The 25,398-nt window shown below is 45.2% G+C and overlaps 1 protein-coding gene and 1 pseudogene across 5 annotated transcripts in view; one reads left to right on the forward strand and one right to left on the reverse strand.

Moving 5' to 3' along the window:
• The window catches only part of STIM1 (stromal interaction molecule 1), a 71,412-nt gene extending 56,605 nt beyond the window's left edge, over positions 1–14,807 (forward strand). For 2 of the 5 annotated variants that reach the window (XM_075198404.1, XM_075198405.1), the window contains exons 7-12: positions 2,455–2,632; positions 3,522–3,689; positions 3,774–3,874; positions 4,006–4,241; positions 5,479–5,875; positions 13,756–14,807. In XM_075198404.1, the coding sequence (XP_075054505.1) occupies positions 2,455–2,632; positions 3,522–3,689; positions 3,774–3,874; positions 4,006–4,241; positions 5,479–5,875; positions 13,756–14,257 (1,582 nt within the window). In that variant the 3' untranslated portion in view covers positions 14,258–14,807. Of the gene's footprint in view, positions 1–2,454; positions 2,633–3,521; positions 3,690–3,773; positions 3,875–4,005; positions 4,242–4,637; positions 4,719–5,478; positions 5,876–13,755 lie in introns of all 5 variants that reach the window. The other 3 variants (XM_075198406.1, XM_075198407.1, XM_075198408.1) reach the window with 3 other exon arrangements.
• Positions 14,808–20,785: 5,978 nt separating this feature from the next.
• LOC142140660 (sodium-dependent proline transporter-like) overlaps positions 20,786–25,398 on the reverse strand; it is a 37,248-nt pseudogene continuing 32,635 nt past the window's right edge.

Raw genomic sequence — 25,398 nt, forward strand, 5'->3', positions numbered from 1 at the left:
CTTATTGTCCTATAGATTGCAAGCTCAGGAACCAGGGCCCCCTTACCTGTCTGTAATACCCAGTCTTGTTTTATTGCTGTGTTTGTTAATAATTGTAAAGCGCTATATAAATAAATGATGACGGTAATGATTAGGTTCCATGTAAATGTATAAACACTTACAGCGGTAATATCAGAGTGTACAGGTTGATAAAGGTCATTACTGAGGAATGTATTAAGATAACATCTGCGGTATAAGTTGAAATGCGGGTGATGTAGGGGAAAATGAGGCAGTGGGCTGCACCGATCCCAATGCACCATGTATATGGTATGTGTCATACATGTGGTGCAATAAGACTTCACAATATAAAAACAGGAGAAGCTTTTAAATGGTTTATTTCTGGAAACAAAAATTTATTGAAAGGTAATCGCGGGGTTCTGTAGGATGCTCGTTATTCCATATTCCAAGAAAACCAAGTCCAATTAATGAGCGGGGTGGGGGGCTCGGATCCTTCCAGGATGCAGCTATTTGGCAGGTTGTAACGTTAAACGTGATTAGTTTATTTGGCTGCTTAGCTGCTCTGGGAACAGGGAGAGGTAGCAGGAAATATTTGGGGGAGTTTGGAACAAACACACCCATAATGGAGCTAGTTTAGGACCGTTCCACCAGCGCTAAGAGCGAATATGGCATGGAGAGGACAACGTATGCATACTCTAACGTGTACACTCTGATTATAGACCGGTCCTGAGGTTGAGGGTCACTCTCATATCCCTTTCCCATTTGATTTCATGGGGAGCATTGTTTAATAGAGCATAGGAAGTAATTTCAGCCTTTATAGAAGAGCTTTTGTAGAGGAGTATATCAGGCATCGCAGTGTGACGTGGATTAGTCCAGCCTCTAGATTTATAGACCTATCTTATGTCAAGTAGTTATTAAATAGATGGAGCCTAGGTTGTAGCTCATGGAAGTGTTAAGAATAAGGAGTTTATTCCATCTGTTAAACTCCAGTTTCACGTCACCCAGTTAGGAGGGGCAGTTGGTAATGTCATTGGCCATTGAGTTTTGATGCTTGAACTCGGAGGTTTGCCATTTAAATTTAAACTGAGTTCCAGTAGTTTTTTAGTGTAGCTGGTGGAATGTTCACAGCTAGAATTGTAGTTTTATCAGCATATATTTAGATGTATCCTGAGAGAGCAGGGTAGGGATGAGGTGAATTGGACGTTTGGGAGCGAGTAATACACCATCCGCGTAAAACGCAATTTTGTTAGCTTGGCGGCCAACTTGAAGACCTGATCTGCTTGTATTAACTTGGGTTATTTTAGCTGTTGGAGAGTCTGTGACCAGGGCGAAGATGAGCGGAGAAAGATTGCAACCCTGGCGTCTGACAATCGAGAACTTAAAATAGAAGAACGAGTGGCTCAGAGATTGCGGTGGACGGTCCCACTCTGTCAGAGGCCTTTTCTCCATTTAAGGCCATAATCGGGGAATCATCTGCCTTATTCTGTCCAAGCTTAACGACTAGGGATAAAGCCAACCTGGTCTGTATGGATTAGGAAGAAGACGACTGGTCATCAAAGTCTTAGCTAAGAAATTGAAGTCGATGTTGAGTAGTGGTATTGGACAATAGCTCGCAGAGAGGTTTGTCGATGACTATGACTTTGGCACGTATTAAGGCTCTGTCATGACAGCCCTCTGTAAGAGGGAACTGAAAAGGTTTGTAAGCAGGGGTGGCTATTTATTTAAAAAATAAATAAATAATATTACACTGTCTGGTGCGGAGGTTGATTTTAGAGATTTGATAGCCTGGAGGGTCTTCTCTGTTTTACCAACTTGCTTTGGATGGTGACTGTATCAGCTTTCCATTTAGAACTTCATCTTGTATGTCTAGTCTGACGTTCCTAGTGTATGACTTGTAGAGCAGAGAAGGAATCTAAACAAATCAGATCATTGCTCAAGTAGATAGCAACAAAACGAGTCCTCTGGGAGTTGCGCATCTCTCATATTTCTGCCCTTGAGAAATTTCCCAGATATGTTTGATAAATGTTGGCTCTTGGGGCTGATGACAAAGAACTGCAAGTAACTGATTATTGTTCCTGTCGCCATAGTGCCCTCTAGGGGACCAGAGACTGTGGTGCTGCTGAGTCATCATCTGTCCGAAATATATGGAAGGGAGCGTCTGCTGTCAGTACAGACACTCACCCAGCTTGTGATAAAGCTATACATAATTGAGTCCAGACCCCTCGTGCTTCGAACGATGCTCTAGTGAGACTCTTGTCAGTAGGTTCCTCTCATCTACCAAGTAATCTCTTGCGTATATTAATCGTTTCTCTAATACTGTACTGAAGAGTATACTTACCCTTCCTATGCGTTGTTCTATGTTGATGTTAGAGAATTCTGTCTGTGGAGATTGTATGACCTCTCATGTGCTCCTTTGTACATTACGAGACCTAATCCTCCTCCGGGGATGTGTTCTAGGCTGCAGAAGGCCCAGGAGGAGCACCGCACGGTGGAGGTGGAAAAGGTCCACCTGGAGAAGAAGCTGCAGAATGAGATCAGTTTGGCCAAGCAGGAGGCCCAGAGGCTGCGAGAGCTCCGAGAGGGGACTGAGAACGAGCTGAGCAGACAGAAGTATGCGGAGCAGGAGCTAGAACAGGTGAGGCCACCAGTTGGTGTAGATACACTTTATATAGTGGGGTCAGGGGGAGTCCTTGGTCTGAAGGGCTGTGAGTGTCCGTGGAGCCCCGTGCAGAACACACAATGCAGATCTCCGGATGTCATGTATGAGATGCTGAGAGGACTCTATCTTCACGCTTCATGCAGATCCTTCCGCACGCCATGCCCATTATATACTACATAATATCCTTTATGTATGATCGAGATGAACACGTCCTCATTCTGCTCTGTGATTTGGGCAATGCTTATATGTGACCTACATAACATTGGCACACATTTATAGGTAGTCATGTATGAAACACGTCTTCTGATGGTAGGAAGTCGTCTGTCTTTATCCACACCCATTAAGGAGTTGTTAGGCCCCATGTCAGTACTTCTGGTATTTCCTTATGGTTTACAGCAAAGATATACATTCTGTCACCTGTCTCTATGCCTGTGACTGCCCCCTTGTGCCAAGCATCTGTACTGCTGACAGTTCCCCTTCATGTTCTGATGCTATGCCTGTGACTGCCCCCTTGTGCCAAACAGCTGTACTGCTGACAGTTCCCCTTCATGTTCTGATGCTATGCCTGTGACTGCCCCCTTGTGCCAAGCATCTGTACTGCTGACAGTTCCCCTTCATGTTCTGATGCTATGCCTGTGACTGCCCCCTTGTGCCAAACAGCTGTACTGCTGACAGTTCCCCTTCATGTTCTGATGCTATGCCTGTGACTGCCCCCTTGTGCCAAACAGCTGTACTGCTGACAGTTCCCCTGTTCCCCAGTTCCCCATGTTCTGACACCGTGCCTCTGACCCCTTTGTGGTATTCTGTTAAGCTCCTGTCTGACCCCAGGGTTATACCTCTGACTGGGTGTGTTTCTTCCTTCTAGGTGCGCATGGCTCTAAAAAATGCAGAGAAGGAGCTGGAGTCTCACAGTAACTGGTCGGCCCCGGAGTCTTTGCAGAAGTGGCTGCAGTTGACCCATGAGGTGGAGGTCCAGTACTACAATATTAAGAAACAGAATGCCGAGAAGCAGTTACTGCTGGCGAAAGAAGGGGTGAGGACTAGTCCCGGCCCCCGGTACAGTTTGGAAGTAACCGCCCTCCAGGGTCCCTCATTCATTTTGCGTTGTACTTTGTAGGCAGAGAAGATAAAGAAGAAGAGGAACACGTTATTTGGGACATTTCATGTAGCTCACAGCTCGTCGCTGGATGACGTTGATCATAAAATCCTTTCAGCAAAGTAAGTCCACAATGTCTCCAAGACTTCTGATCTATATTATTGTATCTTGGCTGACAGTCCCTGGATGGTTGTCGGTTGTCAGTGAGGGATACATGATTTACACTGTCCATATCCTTGTTCCCCTCCTCCAGACAAGCTCTTGGCGAAGTAACAGCGGCTCTGCGAGAACGCCTGCATCGCTGGCATCAAATCGAGATGCTCTGCGGCTTCCAGATCGTTAACAACCCCGGCCTCCACGTACTCATCGCATCCCTGAATATAGACCCCAGTCTGATGGGAGGAGCCCGTCCTGCACCCACTCACTTTATCATGACGGACGACCTTGATGACCTGGACGAAGAGATTGTTTCCCCGATCAGTATGCAGTGTAAGTCCTGCTGGGCGCTGGGCCTGCGGGTGCCTGCGGGTGATATGGGGCGTGCTGTGTTATATTGTTGTGGATGTGTCACTGCATTTATTACAACAGTCTCTTGTGCCGGCCATAGAAGAGCTTGCTGTAGTCGGTCCTCATTTCTCAGTGACAGACGATACTGGTGAATTAGGAAGTGGTAGTAAACCTTGTATGTGTGACTATAGCAATCCATCCTCCTACTGACCCCAGCGAGTCCCGAGGGTCCCAGAGTGCTGAAGACCCTAATATTAGGAAGTTGTAATATAAGTTCTTGTGTGTTATTTAGAGCAGTTACTGTCCCGATAACCCGTCATTGTGGCAACACATGAAACATTTGTTTCCCTCGCTCTTCCTCCCCATTGATTGAGACAGACGCCGACTGGCTAATGGGACGTAGGTACAGTGACCGGCCGTCTACCTGTCTGGAGGATTCCACTCACTGGAAGTTGTCGGGTTTGATCATGTTTTCATTACAACATTTTTCAAAACTGTCACTTTCTCTGCTCTGTGGGTATAACCGGTCACTTTCCTACTCCGAATGTGCACCCAGGCCTTCTAACAGCTGTGATGCTGGACAACATAGGGGAATAAGGCATCGTACCAGAGCGGGTGAGGCTCGCCACTTCTAGTCCCCCAGTACACTGTATTTTCCTCATAAAAGTTTAGCTCCACAGACTCTTCTGACGACATTAAAGGTAGCGTATTGCATGTGCGCAGTGGTCACTGGTCACACACTCAACATACACTAGAGACTGCTCATTAAAATACCAAGAACCGCTGTACAAATTCTCCCATCGTGACTAACAACACCGACTTCCTGTACGATGAGACACAGTTGTGGCTCCACCTAACTTCCCTCCAGTCTGATTTTGAAATACCACATAATGAGGGGATCATACAGGGTGGATTCTTCTCACGTATGAGATCACAGTAATCCTGTAACTGCACAAGTCGTGGGACACTGAAACATCGGATCCAAATCCCTTCCTACCTGCCTGCTGTTCTACTCTACCGGTGGGAGCGGGTATTAGCCAACACTTTCACTGCCCAGACACGTTCCAGGGCTCTTGTGTTGTCTGGACTATGTTGCCTGCTTAATGTTATATTCCAGCACGTTCACGCACCTTTGCACGTCTGCTGCTTGTGCATGTTGGGAACATTTGTCAAACAAGACTCGGTTCCAGCTCATTTTATTCTCTCTTCTTTCCCCCAGCACCCAACCTGAGCACCCTCCGTCAGAGGCACACGGACTCGCCGCTCTCCACGCTGGGATCACAAAGGTTGGTAGAGGGTTACGTAATGAGCCAAAGTGAGGCAACCCCACCTGTCCCTTACCGGCCCAGCAAAGTCTCACTCCACCGAATGCGCAGCCTTTCTCACGGACAGTCCTTCAGCTCCGACCATCATCCTTCCAGCTCATCTTCAAATGCATCTTCCACAACATGTCCTCCTTTCCCCGCCCCACCGCCACCACCAAATCCTGCTGGGTCACTCTCCCATCCTGTCTACTATCACCACTCTACTACGTACTATCTGCAGATGGACTCTCTTCCTGATCTTCCCCCTCCAGATGTCACCTCCGGGATACCTTGTCGTTCTCCCAGTGTTGGGTATTTCTGCATGAGCTTGTCTTTGCTTTTATATCTGCTTTCATAGGCTGAGTTCAGTAGCTCTCAGAGTAATGATGTGCGATTTGGTTTTGTCTACTAAACATTACTCTTGGGTTAAATGCATGCTGCTCGATCTTGATGTTCTTCTGTATCTTATATCTGCTGTTCTGATGTTGGGTCCTAACATTATTTCTCATGGTGGAGGCATGGTGGTGGTCTTCATGTTCTGTCCTTTCCTTGTTTCATAAGTTGGAGGCATCGTGCTGATGGTAGTTATTACAGTAAAGCTGGTTGCTGGCCGTTGTTGTAGGATAAAGTAGTAGTCCACTGCTGGTTGGAGTATGAGCTGCCATAAATATGGCATACGTATCATCATTTCTCTCTTCTGTATCATAGATATTGGACTATTATGGAACAAGCTTCTGTTCTCCACATGTCGATGGTGTGTTATGCTACACTTACACATTTACTGTTATACAAGCTTGAAGTTTAAAATACACTGATCCACCCAGTGACAGATTCCACTCACATACACACGATTCCTGGGCAATGTGTAATGTCGGCATGGTGATGGGGAGCACAAGGAAGAGATACTGTGTGGGAATGTATAATGTCGGCATAGTGATGGGGCGCACAGGGAAGAGATACTGTGTGTGGGCAATGTGTAATGTCGGCACGGTGATGGGGAGCACAGAGAAGAGATACTGTGTGTGGGCAATGTGTAATGCCGGCACGGTGATGGGGAGCACAAGGAAGAGATACTGTGGGAGAATGTGTAATGCCGGCACGGTGATGGGGAGCACAGAGAAGGGATACTGTGTGTGGGAATGAGTAATGTCGGCACGGTGATGGGGAGCACAAGGAAGAGATACTGTGTGAGAATGTGTAATGTCGGCATGGTGATGGGGAGCACAAGGAAGAGATACTGTGTGGGAATGTGTAATGTCGGCATAGTGATGGGGCGCACAGAGAAGAGATACTGTGTGTGGGCAATGTGTAATGCCGGCACGGTGATGGGGAGCACAGGGAAGAGATACTGTGTGTGGGCAATATGTAATGCCGGCACGGTGATGGGGAGCACAGAGAAGGGATACTTTGTGTGGGAACGTGTAATGCCGGTTCAGTGATGGGGAGCACAGAGAAGGGATACTATGTGTGGGAACGTGTAATGCCGGTACGGTGATGGGGAGCACAGAGAAGAGATACTATGTGTGGGAATGTGTAATGCCCGCATGGTGTTAGGGAGCACAAAGAACAGAGACATGCCGGCATGGTGATGGGGAATACAATTAGAGCCACACCAGCAGTGCAGTAATCAGCCCTGGAGACCACATCTGGAGACTATCCCATAGTCGTGGTCCCCTCACATTAGACACAAGAACCCTACACAGGGGAGATGTGGGGTAAGCCTTGAGTATATCTGATTAAGTCGTCAGACAGTGATAGGTGATGGTTACCATTTAGAGCAGTAATTCTGCGAGCTGGATGGTCTGTCTGGGGAGAAATGTAGCAAATTCTGCAGCAGCATGTTATATACGCAAGTGATAGAAATTCGTATTGCCACATTGCTGTTAATGGAAGACGCACTTACATAAAGACATCCAGACCCCAGAAACTGCTTCTGGAAACCAGTCTGATTCCATGTAATGACACCATCATTTCTTTGTAATAGTTAACGTAAGGGGAAAAGGTAAAGGGCTCTACTGAGAACCATTCTTCTGTCACAGTACTGGTGTAGTGATGTATTGTCCATATGCTGTAGTCCCCTGGTATAATTAGTTTGAATCTCTTGCCCATTACTCTGAGAGGTCTCCTCTCCTGGAAGTGAGCAGCAGCAGTATGTCAAAAATGAAAGTCATAATTTTTCATTGCTCCATCGCAACAGTTTTCTGTTCTCCCCTGAGGTGCATTGTAGTCACTTTAAAGGATTGTGATCAATGTCCACTGTGAAATGCTAGGCATACAAATATGGCTGTAGATGTTTTTTTAACAGCTATCGCAATCGCCAAACACTCCTTCTTATTGTAGCACACCCCACCTCACGTTCCAGCAGTTTCCTGATCAAATAGACCTCAGGGTGCACCTGCCCACGTGGCCTCAGCTGGCTGCGTACTGCTTCAAGTCTGTACCATGACACATCAGTTTGCACAATAAAGTCCTTGACATTATTTGGTTCCATTAGCACTGGAGCTTGCACAGGGCCACGTTTAATGACTGGAAAAAGTCACTTCTTGGTGAGGTCTGTCAGGAGCTTCACTACAGCACTAAAGTCAGGAACAAACCGATTGTAGTACGCTGCGAGTGCTAAGAATAAGTTATTGTCTTAGTCACTGGCAGGGACCAGTCAGATTGACTCTACCTTCACTGGTTCTGGTCTAATCCTTCCTCACCTCACACGATGTACCAGGTACTGCACCATCTGGCACTTCTCTGCCCTAACAGTCAGACCTGCCCATCAAAGCTTCCTTAACACCAGCCCTACATGATCCATCTATAAAAGTGTCGGTATAGGACAAGAGATAATTGTCAGACAAGGTCACATTGGTCAACTGCTGGTGGTATACGCAAAGCCGCAATGTCTTGTCCATTTTGAGGACCAATACAGCTGGGAATGCCCATGGACTGTATGATTGCTAGATCACACCTAGATTCAGCATCTCCTGTACTTTCCTGTATATGTTCTCCTTTGCTTCTGGTGAGACCCAATACATGCCTAATTGGTCTATGCTCACCAGTTTGTACATGATACATCACCAAGGAAGTCCAGCTTGGCTTCTTACTGATCTGGGCTTCAGAGGATAATACACGACTCCACCTTACAGGCCCCAGAATGCTTCCTCTACAGCACCTTCACTTTGGACCAGTTCACTCATCAACTACATCCCTTAATAAGTTAGATTCTCACAAAGGAGAATCCTATTCTGTAAAATATCCCTAACATTATGTCCGCTACCTTTCCGTATTGATAACTAATAGAACCTCAGGATATAGTGTGGCATAATCCACCACTGGGAGGATGTATCTATTCCCCAATATACTGTGCAAGGGCAGATGACCTACTATATTTAATGGCATGGACCTGAGAGGGAGCATGGGGTGCCCAAGCTGCTGGCACACATCACAGTACTCGCAGAAGGCCCTGACGTTATCCCTCATTTCAGTCCAGTAAAAGTGTTGTGTCCAGCCCTTCAGTTCTTTGTTTCTCCTCTAATGTCCAACCATTGGGATTTTGTGGGCAACTGACATTAGTTGTGTTTTGCGAAAGCTCTGCAGGACCACCAGTTGAAATTGTTTCAGTCAAGCCAGTCCCCTACTACCATCCTAGTTACACGGTACAGCAAACCTTTCCTTCACGTCACCCTTCCCACCTCCATCCCTAAAAGGCCACTGCCAATCTGGCACCTCATACCTTCCAGAGATGGATCAGAGAGCCGAGTGTACCTGAACCTTCTCCTGCTGCCCTCACTTTGCACTGAGTTGGGACAATCTACCGGGGGTCCTACGTTGGTTCAGTCTGCATGGTCGTCGGTCATAGTGGTCCTCGCTTCTCAACGCTAGAGCTGGCATGCTGCTAGGCACAGGAGCACCACTGAGTTACTAACTCACACGCCACTTTCCCTTGGACTAGCTGGAGTGGGAGCAGTTTCTTTGGGCTCAACATCAGTCAAGCAAGCTGGACTCTATTACTCAGACTAGGGGCAGGAGTCTGGTATGCTTGGGCTGTAGGACAGTTAGTCATTAGGTGACTTTCCCACAGCCATCACGGTTTTTTTTTCGAGCCGGGGCTTTGGTGGTCTCTGATAGCACCTAGGGACAGGACGGAGCGGTGGCTGGCTAGACTCAGCGTTTTGTACTTGCTTGGGGTGATGAGGAGTAAAGGGGTGCTCCACAGTTTGTACAATCCTTTGAGGCTGGCAGTTATACTGTCACATCTTATTGTCCTACATCTGAATAACAAGCTATCACTCCGCCAGTCACTTTATCTCCGCCAGATGCCTCATTACCACAAAATTCATGCCATCCTCAGGGAGTTGAGGAGCTTGCGCTATTGGTTCAAGTTGTGGGGAAGAGCAGGTGCTGTGCCCTCTGTGGTTGCTGCTGGGCTATCCTCTCAGTCACTTTTGCAGTCAGCTTCTTCCACCTCTGACGTTAGCTGTTTATGCCAGCTTGTCAATGCTTTTCTCATCTCAGCTCTCATTGGCAGAGGACATCAAAACCTCCTACTTTGCTCATGATTTTGAGGTCTGCCTTGGACATGTATTAACCCATCCTATGGGATCCCTTTGCTGCAGTGACTCCTCTTCTGAGTAACTTGGCTCTCCTGATGTGGTTCTGTACAGCCGCCTAGGATTATCCCACTGCTGGCACCAGTAATCTGTGACAGCCCGGGGTTATTCAACCGGTCTCATTTTGATTTACAGTTTATCTGGGTTTCTTTCCGTCTGTCGGCAGCCAGCCGCTACTGTCACCTACCACTAGACACTTGCCGACTGCACAATACCTGTAGGAGGATAGTGCTGCCATCACCAGGCTCCTTACTTTTGAGTGGTTGCTATAGCTGCTGCAGTGACTCTTTACTGGTCATGGCTATGGCTGGATCCTAATGACCATTTACTATGTATCAGAACTGGTGGGTAGCGGGCAGAGTGTTGACACAGATGACTGCTGGGGAAGCCGCATTAGAGTGTAAGCTCTTATTTGTTGATCACAGGATACAGCACGCAATCGGCGTCAGGCAGAATCTTGAAGCGGTGATGGCTTAAAGGGTCATTTTAAGGGATGTTAGACACAGTAGTTACACACTGGTGATCACCCAGAAAGTACAGATGGAATACACTTTTACATAGACCATACAGCTCTTTTTATACAGGTTGGGTCTGATAACCTAGTAGGGGGTAACTGGCCTCTTGCGTGTTTAAGTTATCCAGGCTGATTCATGCAGCTAGCACGTGAAACCTGGAGGGGTTTCACAACTTTAACATGATATCCAGTGGGGGAAGGGGGGGTGTACTTCTCGCGTGTCCACAAGCTGCCAGGGAGAAGCTGGTCTTTAAATCTCCCGCCTAAAAATACTTCCAAGGACCTTGCCCTGGCGTCTCGCTCCCCCTCAAGACTAATTTGGCTCCGGAGATTGAGCGGCCAGATCCAGGGGCTGCAGTACCCCGGGCTCTCTCACGCCTGGAGCTCTTTGAGCTCCAGTATGCTGCCTGGGACTCCCAGCCGGCCCAGCATCTCCTGGATTCATTTTAGGTGCCATTGCCACAGCCTCTGGCAACCATTGTTCTGTGATTGCCATCAGTGCTGCCAGGCAGGGCACTCCTTGCTCCCACTTTATCCACCCCCCACCCCCACTGAACCTTGCGGAATGTGGGTACCCCCCACCCCCAGCACCACAGTCCTCTGGTCTCAGTAAATGGCACCAGCAGCAGAGCCTCAGTTTCCACTGGACAATTAGAGTAAAATATTTAAGAAAAGACACATTTGCACTTAACTTGTGGTGCTGTGTGCTGGTCCTCTTGCCCATGTGATGGGCACTTGTTACAATGATCCTATTACATCTGTACTGCTCCACTATACCCGGTGCATTAATACCTCTGTAACCCATGACTTGCAGGCTCCCTGATTGCCTGTAATGTGATGATAGAGCGCACCGCACACTGTATTGTGTATATCAGCTGTCTGTAAGGTACAGGATCTCGTGTGATGGATGGGGAGAGCTGAGGTGCATCCAGCCTACAGTATTTCTTACATTACCTCTGTTCTGTAGTAACCTGAGGCTGCCGAGTTACATTAAGGAGAACTCTCCCAGCTCCACCCGATGAAACTGACATATTTTGGTGCTCTGGGAGCAGAGGGGTTAACTGCAGGTGACATGTGGTGCGGTGTTTCCTCTCCATTACACGTGTGTGTCTCGTATGCATTATTAGAGGTGGGGGGGTCAGGATCCCACACGGGGTCAGGGTTGCAGTCTGGAATTCAGAGCTTGCAGCATTTTCTACATTTTAGTACATAAAAGGCAATGCAATAGACAGCGAGACAATTGGTGTGCAAAGTGTTCACCGCCAAGGTCACCTCAGAAGTGGGGATTGTCTTTCCCTTGTTCCATACTAAACATAGTCATAACTAAAGCCCCGTGTCCTCAGGAACAGATGCACTTGTTTTACAGTAATTTGTACAAATCCTGCCATATAATGCTGAATAATAGGAACCATGGGACAGGAATATTACCCCTGAATTGGTTCTTGTGGCGCTGTACAGGAAGCCACTAAAGTGACATTGTAAGGCCTCTGGGACATGGCACATTGGTATAGATAATGGGCAGTTCCTGTGAGTACAGACCCTGCTTTGTATCACTCCAGGGCTGGTACCAGAGGCATTCACGCTGGAGTCATTGAGGAAAACTTCTTACATAATCCGTGCACTTCTTGGGCATTTATTAGGGAAACTGCTTTTTTCCTTTACTTTGCGTAATGCTGACTAGTGAGCACTGTACAATGTATATCTAGTGTAACTAAAACCTCTGATTATGTGTCTGGAATGTGCTGCATTCTGTATGTCTGGTGGGAGAAGAGACCCCGTCTCTCTGTATGTTTGGAGCGGTGGTAACGTTACACGTTGCAGTGAGGCCTTTCCGTTGCACACAGGATATGTCACTCTTTCCTGCTGCAGGAAACCACTTCAGTAACCCCTTCACTGCCGATAGTCCCTCTCTGAGGCGTCTGTGACCAGGAGCTACACTTCATATAATCCCTAGTACACCTTCATATTCAACATCTATATTCATATTTTGTTTTTATTCTTTCCTGTGATTTATTTAGTATAATGATTTAATGGTGTAATAGCGTGAAGGCCTATGTTGTGTCTCACTAAGGTCTCGCTGTCTGCCTCTGTATAAGACTGATTATGGATTATACATCACGGCTGTGTTTTGCATGTCTCTTAGCCCTGAGGGAAGGGGTGAGAAGCATCACCGTACTGTGAATGATCCTGTGTAGTGTTACCTGGTACATTGATAGATACAGACACATGTCTGAGCCGCTGGATTTCCATATCTGCGGATGTGGCCGACTATGCAAATAGTGGAGAGAGAGAAAACATCTCTTCAATGAGCTTCTTCTTTTTCCTCTGTTTACCCTTATTTGTCTGACATTAATCATGAGACAGAGGAAATGTTGGGACTTCATCACATAACATTCCATAAAGACATATTTTCCATATAAATATGAGACTGGAAGCCGCAGTTCCTCACCCCATTAAAGTACGAGCTGAGGTCGGGTGTCCACGGGGAGAGTAAGCTCTGTGGCCCACTGTGACATCTGGAACTTCCCCGACCCCTTTGGGTCCATGTACTCAGTGGCGTGTGTGTATATATTCACCAATTACTTTGTGTCAAGCGTTGGTCTTGTGGTTGGAGCAGACACGGGACTTAGTGAGATGTCGGTGCTGATCCGCACCGCTGACTAAATGTTCTATTATTGCATGTGAGCAGGGTGTGTCTCTGGGAAGGTTGGCACGTCATGTATCAGAAGGCATGCTCCGTCCTGGGTGTAGATGTATCAAGCAGAGTGTTTTCCAGCAGGTTTGAAAAGTGGAGATGTTACCTGTAGCAACCAATCAGATTCTAGCTTTCATTTTGTAGAACGTACTAAATAAATGATAGCTAGAATCTGATTGGTTTTTCAAACCCGTCGGAAAACTCTCAGCTTGATACATTTAACCCCTGGAGTCATTTCTTAATTTAGAAAATTTTGTCCTAAACGTTTACATAGTCAGTATTCTCCCCAATCTGTAATGATTTATCATGTACCCTGTGTAAAGGGTCCAGCTACTGTGATTTAACAACTTCTAACCAGTTGTCTTTTTTCTTTTTCACTTCCAAGGGACTTGAGTCGTTCAGACTCAGATTCATCCATCCCCTACGTGGGCGAGCAACGTAGTCTCAGCTCCAAACTCCCCAGTGCCAAAGTCCTGTCCCATAGAGCCTTGGAAGACCTGCCGTCCAGTAGCCAGACTGCCAATGGTGGAAACCGGCACCTGGAAATGGCCAGTATCACAACCATTCAGCAGAGACTGTCCGAGAGCCCACAGCTGGAGAATAAGCTGATGGAGAAGTCCATCAGCTTAGGAGAAATCAGTTTGGCTGGGACCGTACAGTCCCACTCTGACTCTTCCAGATCTCACAGCCCCTGCTCCACTGACGCAGAGACGCCATCTCCTGGCACAGAGTCCAAGCACAACCACTCCAAGAGCACACGTATCCCCCAGCTGGCAGCCAAGAAGAACCCGGGAGAAGAGGACAGCGGCTCTACGGGAGAGGAAAATGACCCAAGCTCCGGCAAGAAGAAGATGTCACTGAATATCTTCAAAAAGCCAAAGAAATAATGTACATGGTTTGTCCTTGTAGAGCAAAGGAACACAGCAGGGTGATAGAAGTTACGTCCTTGTTGTTTTTGTCACCCTCTAATTAGATGATATATGCAGAATTGTGGGAGAGGAGGCCACGGGGTGGGAGCCAGGACCTGATGATTCTCCCATTCCTTTCCCCAGAAGAGAAGACCTTGCACGTACAATCAATGCGGTATTGGGTGGGGGGCAAGCTGTACATCCTCGTATTTATTTCGGGGGACGCTGGCTGATCACACTTCCCTGCTTCGCCTCTCCCCCAGTTACGGGCCTCCTCGCTTTGCTATGCATGGCTTTTGGGAAGTCTCCTCCCTTTGCCACCAAACAAAAACCTCCTATGAGGGCATTGATATATTTTTAGTAGGGAAGTGGGTCATTGAGTTTTATTTGGGAGGGGGAGGGGGGCGTTTGTATGATTTCATTTTTTCGTTCCTTTGTTTATTTCTGTATTCTTTGCTTTGGATGGGCATGCATATAAAACGACAAAAACACAATAAAATCCAAGAGACTATTTATTAACCTGTGTTGATGCCGAGGTCATGCGTCTGTAATTTCTCCAGAAACACTGGAAGTGTGTAACAATGGTACAAAGTTACTGGCAAGTGAGGTTTACCAGAAAATCAGCTAAGTACAACGTTAGGATGTAAAACAGTATAAGACTAAAACAGTATAAAAATCAAATCTACACATGTTCTAATGTCTCCAGTTCACATCTCAGTTACCCAGTCATTTCCCAAATATCTGTTGCTTACACTCACCTAACTAATGGTAAAGTAACACACTGCAAATCCAAATAGTCACCTTACCAAGTCATAACCTATTGCCATACAGCAAAATAAAAAGAATGTAAAAGAGCTATGGAAAGGTCATATTGTCAAGTGCCTGCTTAGTAGTATTAGGATACCTGTAGTATAAGAATGTATTGGTTAATCCCTGCAGTGGATTGACAAGCCAAACTAATGTCATGATACCTCCACTATCTGTAGGCCCTGGGTCATTCATCATAATCATCATCATCATTTATTTATATAGCGCCAGCAAATTCCGTAGTGCTTTACAATTGTGGACAAATTTAGTAATAGACAGTACTGGGTAATATAGACAAAGAGGTGAGAAGACACTGCTCGCAAGCTTACAATCTCTGGGAGCTGGATACATGAGGTTAAGTCTACATATTGCATTTTGGTCCAGCCAGACTGCAAAGGTATACAGTGCTTAGTAAGCTATATGATCCAGTCACACAGCAATGTTGGTTAGGGGGTCAGAGTGGTGTTGTCTTGTGTGAATTGTGTAAAGGGTGGTAATAGGGTAACCTAGTGAGGTGAAGAGGGTGGTTGAGGAATATTATAAGCTTGCCCAAGAGGTGGGTTTTCAGAGATTGCGTGAAGGTTTCTAGACCATCATCATCATCATCAAATAAAGAATGTTTTATTGTGCGAAGGAGGGAATTCCACAGAATGTGTGCAGCTAAAAAACAAGTCCTGTAACCGGGAATGGGAGGATGTAATGAGTGGATGAGAGATACAGATCTTGTGCAGAACGGAGTTGTCTCTAGTTGGGAGATATTTTGGGTCAAGTGTGGAAATGTATGTAGGTGCAGTTTTGTTGATGGCCTTGTGGATTAGTAGAAGTATTTTATATTACATTCTGTAAAAAACAAGCTACTAATGTATAGACTGATAGAGTGGCTCAGCAGAGGAAGAACAATTTGCAAGGAAAATCAATCTAGCCGCTGCGTGCAAAATAGATCATAGGTTTGAGAGTCTGTTTTGGGGAAGACCAGTAAGGAGGGAATTGCAATAGTCAATGCTGGAGATAAGTGCATGAATTAGAGCGTTTGCAGTGTCTTGTGTGAGATATGGGCGTATTCTGGAATTATTTTTTTTAGATGCATGTATCATGATTTAGATATAGAGTCAATGTGGGGAACAAAAAATAGTTCTGAGTCAAGGATCACACCTTGGCAGCAAGCTTGCGGGGTGGGATTTATGGTCATGTTGTCATTACAAATAGCAGGCAGAAAGCTTCTGTTGGTGGGTGGGAATATTATTCTGTTTTAGAAAGAATGAGTTTGAGTTGGCAAGAGGACATCAAATGGCAGAAAAAGTCAGTAACGCGGCACAGCACAGATGGTGAAAGATCAGGAGAGGATAGATAGATTTGTGTATAATCTGTATAGAGATGATACTGAAATCCAAAGGAGCTTATTAGTTTTCCAAGAGAAGTGGTGTAGATAGAGAATAGCAGAGGACCTAGGACTGAGCCTTGCGGTACTCCAACTGATAAAGGAAGCGGAGCAGAGGTGGATCCAGGGAAATTAACACAGAAAGAGCGATAAGATAGGTAGAATGATAACCAGGATAGAAAAGTGTCTTGAAGACCTAGGGATTGTAGCGTTTGTTGACCACTCTTTCCTCATACAGTGTCAAATGCAGCAGAAAGATCCAGGAGAATTAGAAGAGTAAAGGCTTTTAGTTTTATCAGTCATCAAATCATTGACAACATTAGTCAACGCAGTTTCTATGGAGAACAAAAGCCTGACTGAAGAGAATCCAAAAGGTTGTTTGTGGAAAGGAAGCATGTGAGGTGAGTGTAGGCAATTCTCTCTAGAATCTTGGGGACGCATGGGAGCCGAGAGAGGGTTCGGTAATTTGAGAGTTTGGGTCAGAGTTATGCGGAGTCCTGATTCAGCCCAGAAACTCTAACATCATTGAGGTGCTAGGGGGAGGAGGAATCTCCGTGCAGTATGTGGCTGCCAGTGGGGTTGGTATCTCTGCAATATGCGGCTGGTAAATATATGTAGATTTTATTTTTTATTGGTGATGAGGTGAAGGGTAGGGGGGGGGGGGGAGTTTTGCAATGGGGCTGAGGAATTTGCTGTTGCTTGTACCAGAGTTCAATGTAAATGCTTCTGCTCTGGAACAAAGGGGCTTTTTATATAAAGAAGATAGAGTACTTGAGCAGTCATCAGACCAGGCTACAGCAATAAGTGCATGATGTATGTACAAACACAGGTATATGGATATACGCATGGAGCGCAGGTCGCCATCATTCCTGTTTCTCTAACCTGCGGGACGACCTGGTTATCCAAGACAACGTATGTCCAATAAATCCAGACTATGTAGAATTTCACCCATTTCAAGAACGCACTGTGTACATCCGTCCGTGGGAGGTATTGGAGAGACTCATTTATTTCCATGTTTCTGCACTATCCCACTAATAACATTCAGCAGCATATTTACTGCTGGAATGATCACCCACAGAGCATTGGTTTTATGTCATCTGGACTCTGAGCCACATTGAGTTGTGTATAGTAAGCTGGACCCTTAGTGTTGTCCACGTGTCTTCAGGGTGGGAGAGGGTTCTGGTAAGAGCATCTGTATGAAGGAGCAGCGGTTGAAATAGCGGAGAGCTCACCCACATAGTAATGTCCCCCTGCTCTAAGTTAGTCAAACTTACACAACTTAATGGGTGGTGGAAGGACAGTGATCTTACATAACCTCTGTAATTGGGGTACTTCCTGGAGGCCAAGTATCTTAAATGGGCCACTGGATCTGTGTAGTTTGTCCGCACTTAGTGTCCTCTGACCGTATCTCTCCCCGTGACGTCTAGTTGATAACATTTTGAGAGGGATTATTTTGTCCATTAAAGCAATTTTGACCAATTTTGTCTAAAACTGCTAAATGAACCAACCACATTCCTGCATTTATGAGCTGATTATCTGGATTAATATAGGAATGTGGATAAATAAACATTTGGGAAAGAAAGGTTAAGTTAAACTTGCCTAACAAGGAATATAAGGAGATGAATGATAACATGGACAAATCTTTGCTTCCTCTATGACAAAGGAGGACTGCTGGAGCCAATGGGTATTTTTCAAAATATTTGGTGTACTAATAGTGCCCATGGCTTTGCAATCTTGAAACCAAAGACAGCTCTCACCAGTGGACTATGTCTTGTGCATTATATATGAATTAATGCCCTTCTGCCCCACACAGCCGACACATGTACTTACAGAATATCATGAAAATAGTGTTTCAATAGGTCTCTGTCCTTTTCCAAGTGATGTTTAATGCTGAGTTGTGGTCTTGTGTACAGCGACCTCATACATCACAAGCACCTGAAAGTGGACGCTGTATGGAGGATCTGCTCAGAGGCGAGCATCGGGCTGGATCCAGCAATTAGCTTACTGGGCCCTCTTGTTTTACTGGATGAGAGGGCAGAGGGGACATCTCTTGTTTTATATAAATTCTGGATAATAAGAAATTAAAGTCCTAAATCTGAATTGCAAGGCAACAGTCTGCTGTTCTCTCCCTGAGGGGAGTTGTAGCCACGTTCAAGGATTGTCCTCGGTCACCACAGTAACAGTAGATCTGAAAATTCTTACAGCCCACACAGCAGCCAAACACTCCTCATACCCCACCTCCTAGTCCTGCAGGTTCCTGGGTGCTCCTGACTTCTGGAAGGCCAGCTCAGAAGCTCATGTTCACTCTACTATCTAGCTTGGGTATGTGGGGAGTAAACTTTGATAGTACCCTGCAGTTCCCAAGAATGCTACCACTTGTCCCTGGATCATGACCAGTCCATGTGTCTACCTTCTCTGATTCTGGGCCAACCCTTCCTGTCCACACACGATAGCCCATATCCTACACCTCCGACATCCCCATCTGCAACTCGTCCTCCCTGGTGGTCAGACCTGTCTCCCACATCATTCCTAATATCTGCTCTACATACTCCGGATGGTATATTCTCTAGATGTGCCTGAGCATAGCGTTCAATATGTTCCAGCTGGGGGCTGGCGTCTTATTTATCCCAAACAGCATCCCCTTAAATTCGTACAAGTAGAGTGTGATGAGCACCGACCATTCAAGAGTGATTATATACATTTTGCTCCTGCCAACTCCTCTAACATGGCATCAATATGAGGAAGGGATTAGGCATCATCAGGGGTAATATAATCAAAACATATTTTGTCCTTGGGAAAGAACACAACTGAGGCTGCACTTCTATTTCCCGTACCTCTGTATGAGACCCCAGTAAGTGGCTGAATAATTGGCCTCTGCTCACCAAGTTCCACATGGTGCGTCACCAAGGAGGTTCAGCCTGGATTCCTACTGAACTGCCCCTCGGATCAACACCGACTCCAGCTGATCGGTCAGATTGGTATTAAGCAGCTTTACATCACCCTTACCATCCACAAAAAGGTTAATGGCTACTGACTTGACACGCTGGTGGTATGCCTTCATCGTGTGTATATGGTAGGTACACTGCCCCTATCATCACTAGACGGTATGCTGTCTAGCCGCGACAGCCTGAAGCACACAGGGAGTTTAGGGGAAACTAATGAATGTGACATATGAAATACAGCATCTGCAGCATAACCAGAGATCCACATAGGTTATAACCAGAGTAATGCAGAGATTAAACGTTACATTACTTTAAGTCACTTACAGTTGGTGTGTTGTAGCTCATGTAATTGTAGCCTAAAGAAGATAGAATGTTATACAGGGTACAGCTTAGTACCAAGGTACTGATGAGCTTTCATGAGGTCCATTATCAGGAAGTGTTTATGAAAGGTAGATGCTATATAAAGAGAGCAGGCCAATGGGGCATTGTCTAACTGAAATGGGTGTGGCATGGGTAGATCAGGGCATTGCCTTATTTGTTCTATTGTGAGCTATGCATTGCAGAGTGTAGCTGCAGCACAGGAGGAGGCAGTGATGATAAGGGAGCATGATAGGCATAAGGCCATTCAAGGCAGATCAGATTGCCTGCTTAGTGAAATACAGAGAGAACACAAAAACAGGCAGCTTCCAGGAGCGATTTGTTGGAGAAAATTCAAATGTTAAATCTATTTTTCCATATCCTTTTTTGTCTGGTGTTTTTTTAAAAAAAACACATTTTGTATTTCATTCTTTTAAAATCCCATTCAAATGAAGGGAGAGCTATTTTAAGGTTTTATCTAAAGCTTATAAATGCTAAATAAATATATAAAAAAAATAAACATGCGTATGCAGCCTAAATTCTATGTTTGAAGAATGAGAAAGACACTGTACAATGAGGCACTTTAAGGGACATATCATCACCCTTCACTCCAGCCCCTGCTCATCCAGATTCCTGTGTCCCTTTCTTACATTTCACTGTCTCTCTCCAAGGCTCCGCCCACAGGCTAGCATTGCTGCCTCACAGCACTGGGATCATGGGTTTCGACTCCAACTGATGCCCAATCCGTGTGGAGTTTGTAGAACCTCCCCGTGTTTTCCTGGGTTCCTCCTACACTCCATACACACACTGGTAGGGTAAATGTCTGCTCATTTATAAATAAGGATTCTGGGAGTTCTATTGATCGCCCATTTTTCAGTCACTTGATAATAATGGGAAACTATCAGCCTTTGAAATGACACTAACATTTATCAATTATTTCTATACATTTATCAATAAATATCTCGGCATACAGTTCAGCGGTTTGGCATTGACACAGTTAAACTGATTGTTCTCTACTCTTAATATTTTTTAAAATATTTTAATTTCCTTCTGTAATACAAACATTAAATTGGATATTAAACAGTATAACCAATGGCAATTCAAGTATAAAACCATATTAAAGACTGGAAGAATCTGGATTAATGCAATTGACAATCCTGGCAGCCACAAAGTGTTGTCACACACACACAGACTGTTACGTTCCCGGTGAACCGCTTTGTGTCACACTTGGGCAGTTGGCCGAGTGGTGGGGCTTAATGTTATATCCAGATCACCCGACTGTCCAGGGAGAAGAATGTGGTTCAGTGGATACAGACCTAACTTTGCTTCTCCCTCTCTGGAATGAGATAAATTAGTAGAACAACCAATATCTGGGACATCAGTCAGAATATCCTACAGCGGAAACAACGGAGAGTTGTGACCTCACGGGATTGGTGCATTGAGAGTAAAGCAATGTGATATACTGTAGTCTTCTGACTACGTTGTGGAAGTAAGATGAGGTTCTTTACAGCTTAGACATACAGGAATTCCCGATGTTTGCACCAACGAGTCTCCAAATTGCAATATTTTTACCTATTATTGCACTGTACAAGAACACATTAAAAAATAAATTTCAGGAGACCATTACCATGGACATCCCCGAGACAGAGGAGATTGTGTAAGGAGAGGTGACTGCCCAGAAATGCCACGAGACAGTTTTTATGTCACCATCTTGTGGGCCTATCCCAGGCCTAGACTACCCCAAAAATATTTTTTTTATCTCCGATTAAACCATAATTGGTAATGGAACCGTTTTACTCTCATGTACAGTATAAATACTAAAAAGGCTTATTTAATATATTGATGCAAATATCCATGTGTGCAGGTCTCATAACTTCCAATTAGACATCAGCTTTGATCAGTATAATACAAATTACACTAATGAAAGCAAATTGAAGTTGGTTTAATTCACGTTATTTCCCCGATTCATGGGGGAGAGACCCATTTTCCTCAGATCTTTCTTCTCGGATGAATTTCATTCCACTAGACGTGATTTGTAAAGTGAGACATTGTGATGTTTAACTGGTACCGAGGCTTCAAGCAAGAAATATTCCAATGTCCAGATTTGCTGCTGATTTCAAGGACATATTCTCTACTTCTCGTCTGCCATTCTGACCTCAGTAGAACGGATCCAGTTTTGGAGTCGGGTTGCAGATTTTTCCAATGTGAAGTCATTGCTGCCAAGGTCCACATACCTCATTGACCCCACAAGCGACGAGCCATTGGCTGTATGCACAGAGGAGACTTAAGAGCCAGATTCTTGTACATAAAAAATAAGTTCTTAACTGTGCGATTAGTGCGCCTTAGTTAACCTAACCCTTGCCAGCAATTTCCATGTTACAGCTGGGGCCCAGGTAGATGCAGTGTCGCCAGCCATCTGGGATAACCCGTATCCACAGAGACCTTCAAGTCCTTTAATCAGTAAACATTCCACACAGAAGTTTAGAACTTGATTTAAAGTGGCCTCCAGTTGTCTCAGGAGAAAGAAAGGGATTGGTGAAGTCCATCAGACGTGGTGGGAAAGGGTTATGTACATGGGATTAGGGGAAAGACTATTGGGTCTCAAGGCCAAGAAAATACAAGTTTAGGGTTTCAGCCAGAAAGACCCATCTTTATCTCCTGGCACATGTTGAAAATAGGCACTGAATGGATGACTGGCACCTAAGCTGTCTAGTTGGTAGAGTTGACCAATATCAGGTCGATAATCCACTTCTTTACAGAAAAATGAGGTATTTGTGAAAGACCGAAGACCAACAGTCACACAACGTCCAGTCTCACCGTCAGGCCTCGCTGTTGCCCTCTATCTGCCATATGGGGTCATTGAAGTCTTGGTCGGTCAAGTTTACAGTGTACGGGACATCGATGATTGAGCTGGTCTGGTCTCGCTGCCCACTGGACGTGCGCCAGGAGTTTAAAGGACGAAGGGAATTCTTGAATCTCTGGAAAGAGAAAAACAAACATTAGACATGGACCTATTGTGAACTGTTTACTTTCTAAGGACCCAAGTTCAGAATGAAAGGATTGTGAGTTACATATTGTTCCTTTACTTCCTATCTATAACTCATTGTATGATTCTCCTGAGGTCAGACCACCAGACAGTCTTATATATACAAATATACTGAGTTACCCGCCACTGCTGGCACAGTCTATGGAAGTGTTATGATTTACTGTGAAGCATCAAAATAACAGATTTCTTACATTAAAACACATAACTCCTCTGCATTTGGATGATTCCCACGATCCTGTTTAGTAAATATCACAACCCTTGGATCTCACCATTACCTGTGTCTTAACTGTATAAGAGATAGAATGTTTAGACTGACACCTACTGGCTGAGCAGAGGAACTGCCTTGTATCCACCCAATATGTGACAGATGGTGACTTCAGCTGGGACTGGGAGCCATTAGTTTCAGCTGTCCCTAAGTTCCAGGAATAGTCCCAGATTTTAAAGATTGGTTCCCAAATATGTCTCAATATGCACAATACAATTCCTCTTTCTCTGCATGTCGGATGTAACTCTCTGAGCAGCTGAGTGTCCCTGGTATCTACATTACTATGTTGTCAGGTCTGTGGGTGGAGGGTCTGGAGGCCCCCAGAAGTAATAGTACTTCATACACCACAACTATAATTGACAGGTCATGGAGTTATCAGCAGGTAACAACTGCACGCGTTTCACATAATAACTAATCTACTCACATCAAGGAGCGTCCCGGATTGTTGGAAGATGGCGACTCCTGCCCAGATGGGGATCTGGATGCAGCACAATGACCCCATACATATGCCCAAAGCCTTGCCCCAGCGGGGGTACTCGTAGCGGCCATAGCGAAGCGGAGTGTTATACATTTCCAAGAAGATGTAGAACAGAATAAACTGGAGAGATGTCAAATGTAATCTTTTAAATACAGAACAACTGGGATAGAACATGGACATTTCCTACCAAAATGGTCAATAATAGAAACATAATTTTTGGGCTAAAAGTATCACCTGTCAATTGTAAACAAAAAATAAAATGAATAAAATGTAAAGGTCGTGATTCTAGTGATTTTAATCTAAGGTGAAAGTGAATTTATGCAAAGTGATTTCCCTTGTATTAAATAAAAATTGCAATTATAGAATATTGTATTACAATTAGTGTTACAATATAGTTTGTAACAGTTTTCCAACTGGATTATAACTGCCAGAAAATACAACAACTATTTCTGAACACTAAGGCCCAGGGTCGCTCGTTTCTGATAATCATCTCTCAGACTTCTCCTGTGCTGCTCCCCACCTACGGAACTCCTTACCACACCCTATCTGAGTCTCCCCCAGCCTCAGCATATCTGTATGTGTTAGGGATGAACAAAGTTGTGATGGAATTTCATGTAGATAAAGTTCTGCAGCGGAACTGACTGTTTATCTATAACGGATCGATACACAGTGAGGTCTGATTGGTTGCTATGGTCACTGTATCTTTGCAATGTGAAACCACAGGACACAACGCTCTACCTCTGACCACTTATCACGCACTAGAAGGTCAGGACAAGACTCTCAGGTTCCAACTTTTGCTTTACACCCAAATATAAATATTCTGTGTATCATCATCATCAGCTATTTATATAGCACCACTAATTCCTCAACGCTGTACAGAGAACTCACAACAGTCCCTGCCCCATTGGGGCTTACAGTCTAAATTCCCTAACACACACACACACACACACACACACACACACACACACACACACGTCAATTTTGATAGCAGCCAATTAACCTATCAGTATGTATTTGGAGTGTGGGAGAAAAGCAGAGCACCCAGAGGAAACCCACACAAACACAGGGAGAACATACAAACTTCAGACAGATAAAGCCAGGAATTGAACTCATGACCCCAGTGCTGTGAGGCAGAAGAGCTGACCACTAAGGCAGCGTGCTGTCCCACCTATAAACAGTACATGTAGGTACCGGTTAGTATATATTGTCAGGTCCAGATAAGGCAGAGGTCCCTACAACCGGCAGAACGGACAATTCAAATGTTCTATAGTGAGCCTGGTCTATAGGGGGAGGGGGGTGCGATAGGCATATGTAGCCCACAGTACTATGCATTAATGGAAGGGTCACTTACCAGCAGCAAGACGGGGGTGCAGAAGACCCAGCATACTTTAAAATACAGGAGGACTTTGGTACTCCAGGGGGGGCATCTGCAGACCATGTCCACTATGTCCTGGCAGAACTGATTCACACCTGAGGGATGAGACAAGAGGCGTATCCATCTCTATACATACACCTAAGTGGTCATAGGACATGTATGTGATAACACAGCTCACATCCATACGTATATAATGGTCGCATGTAATGTATGTGATCACACAGTTTTATTTCCATGACAGACTTATTGCATCAAATTGTATTTTTTCTCAAGCATTTGTAAATCCCTCTCTAGACATCCTGCTTTGTCCCTGGTACATGTGGTGGGGCAGACAGCAGCGCGCCCCAGGCAGTAATCTAGGGCTGCTCCTGCCCCTACTATAACAAGCCTTCCATCTTCCCACCTATAGGTTGTCTTCTGAGGGGTTCCTGGAAGGTAACATACCCACCATCTCCATCTAAACCCGTTCCCA

This window comes from Mixophyes fleayi, chromosome 2 (genome assembly GCF_038048845.1).
Source record: "Mixophyes fleayi isolate aMixFle1 chromosome 2, aMixFle1.hap1, whole genome shotgun sequence".
Lineage (NCBI taxonomy): Eukaryota > Metazoa > Chordata > Amphibia > Anura > Limnodynastidae > Mixophyes > Mixophyes fleayi.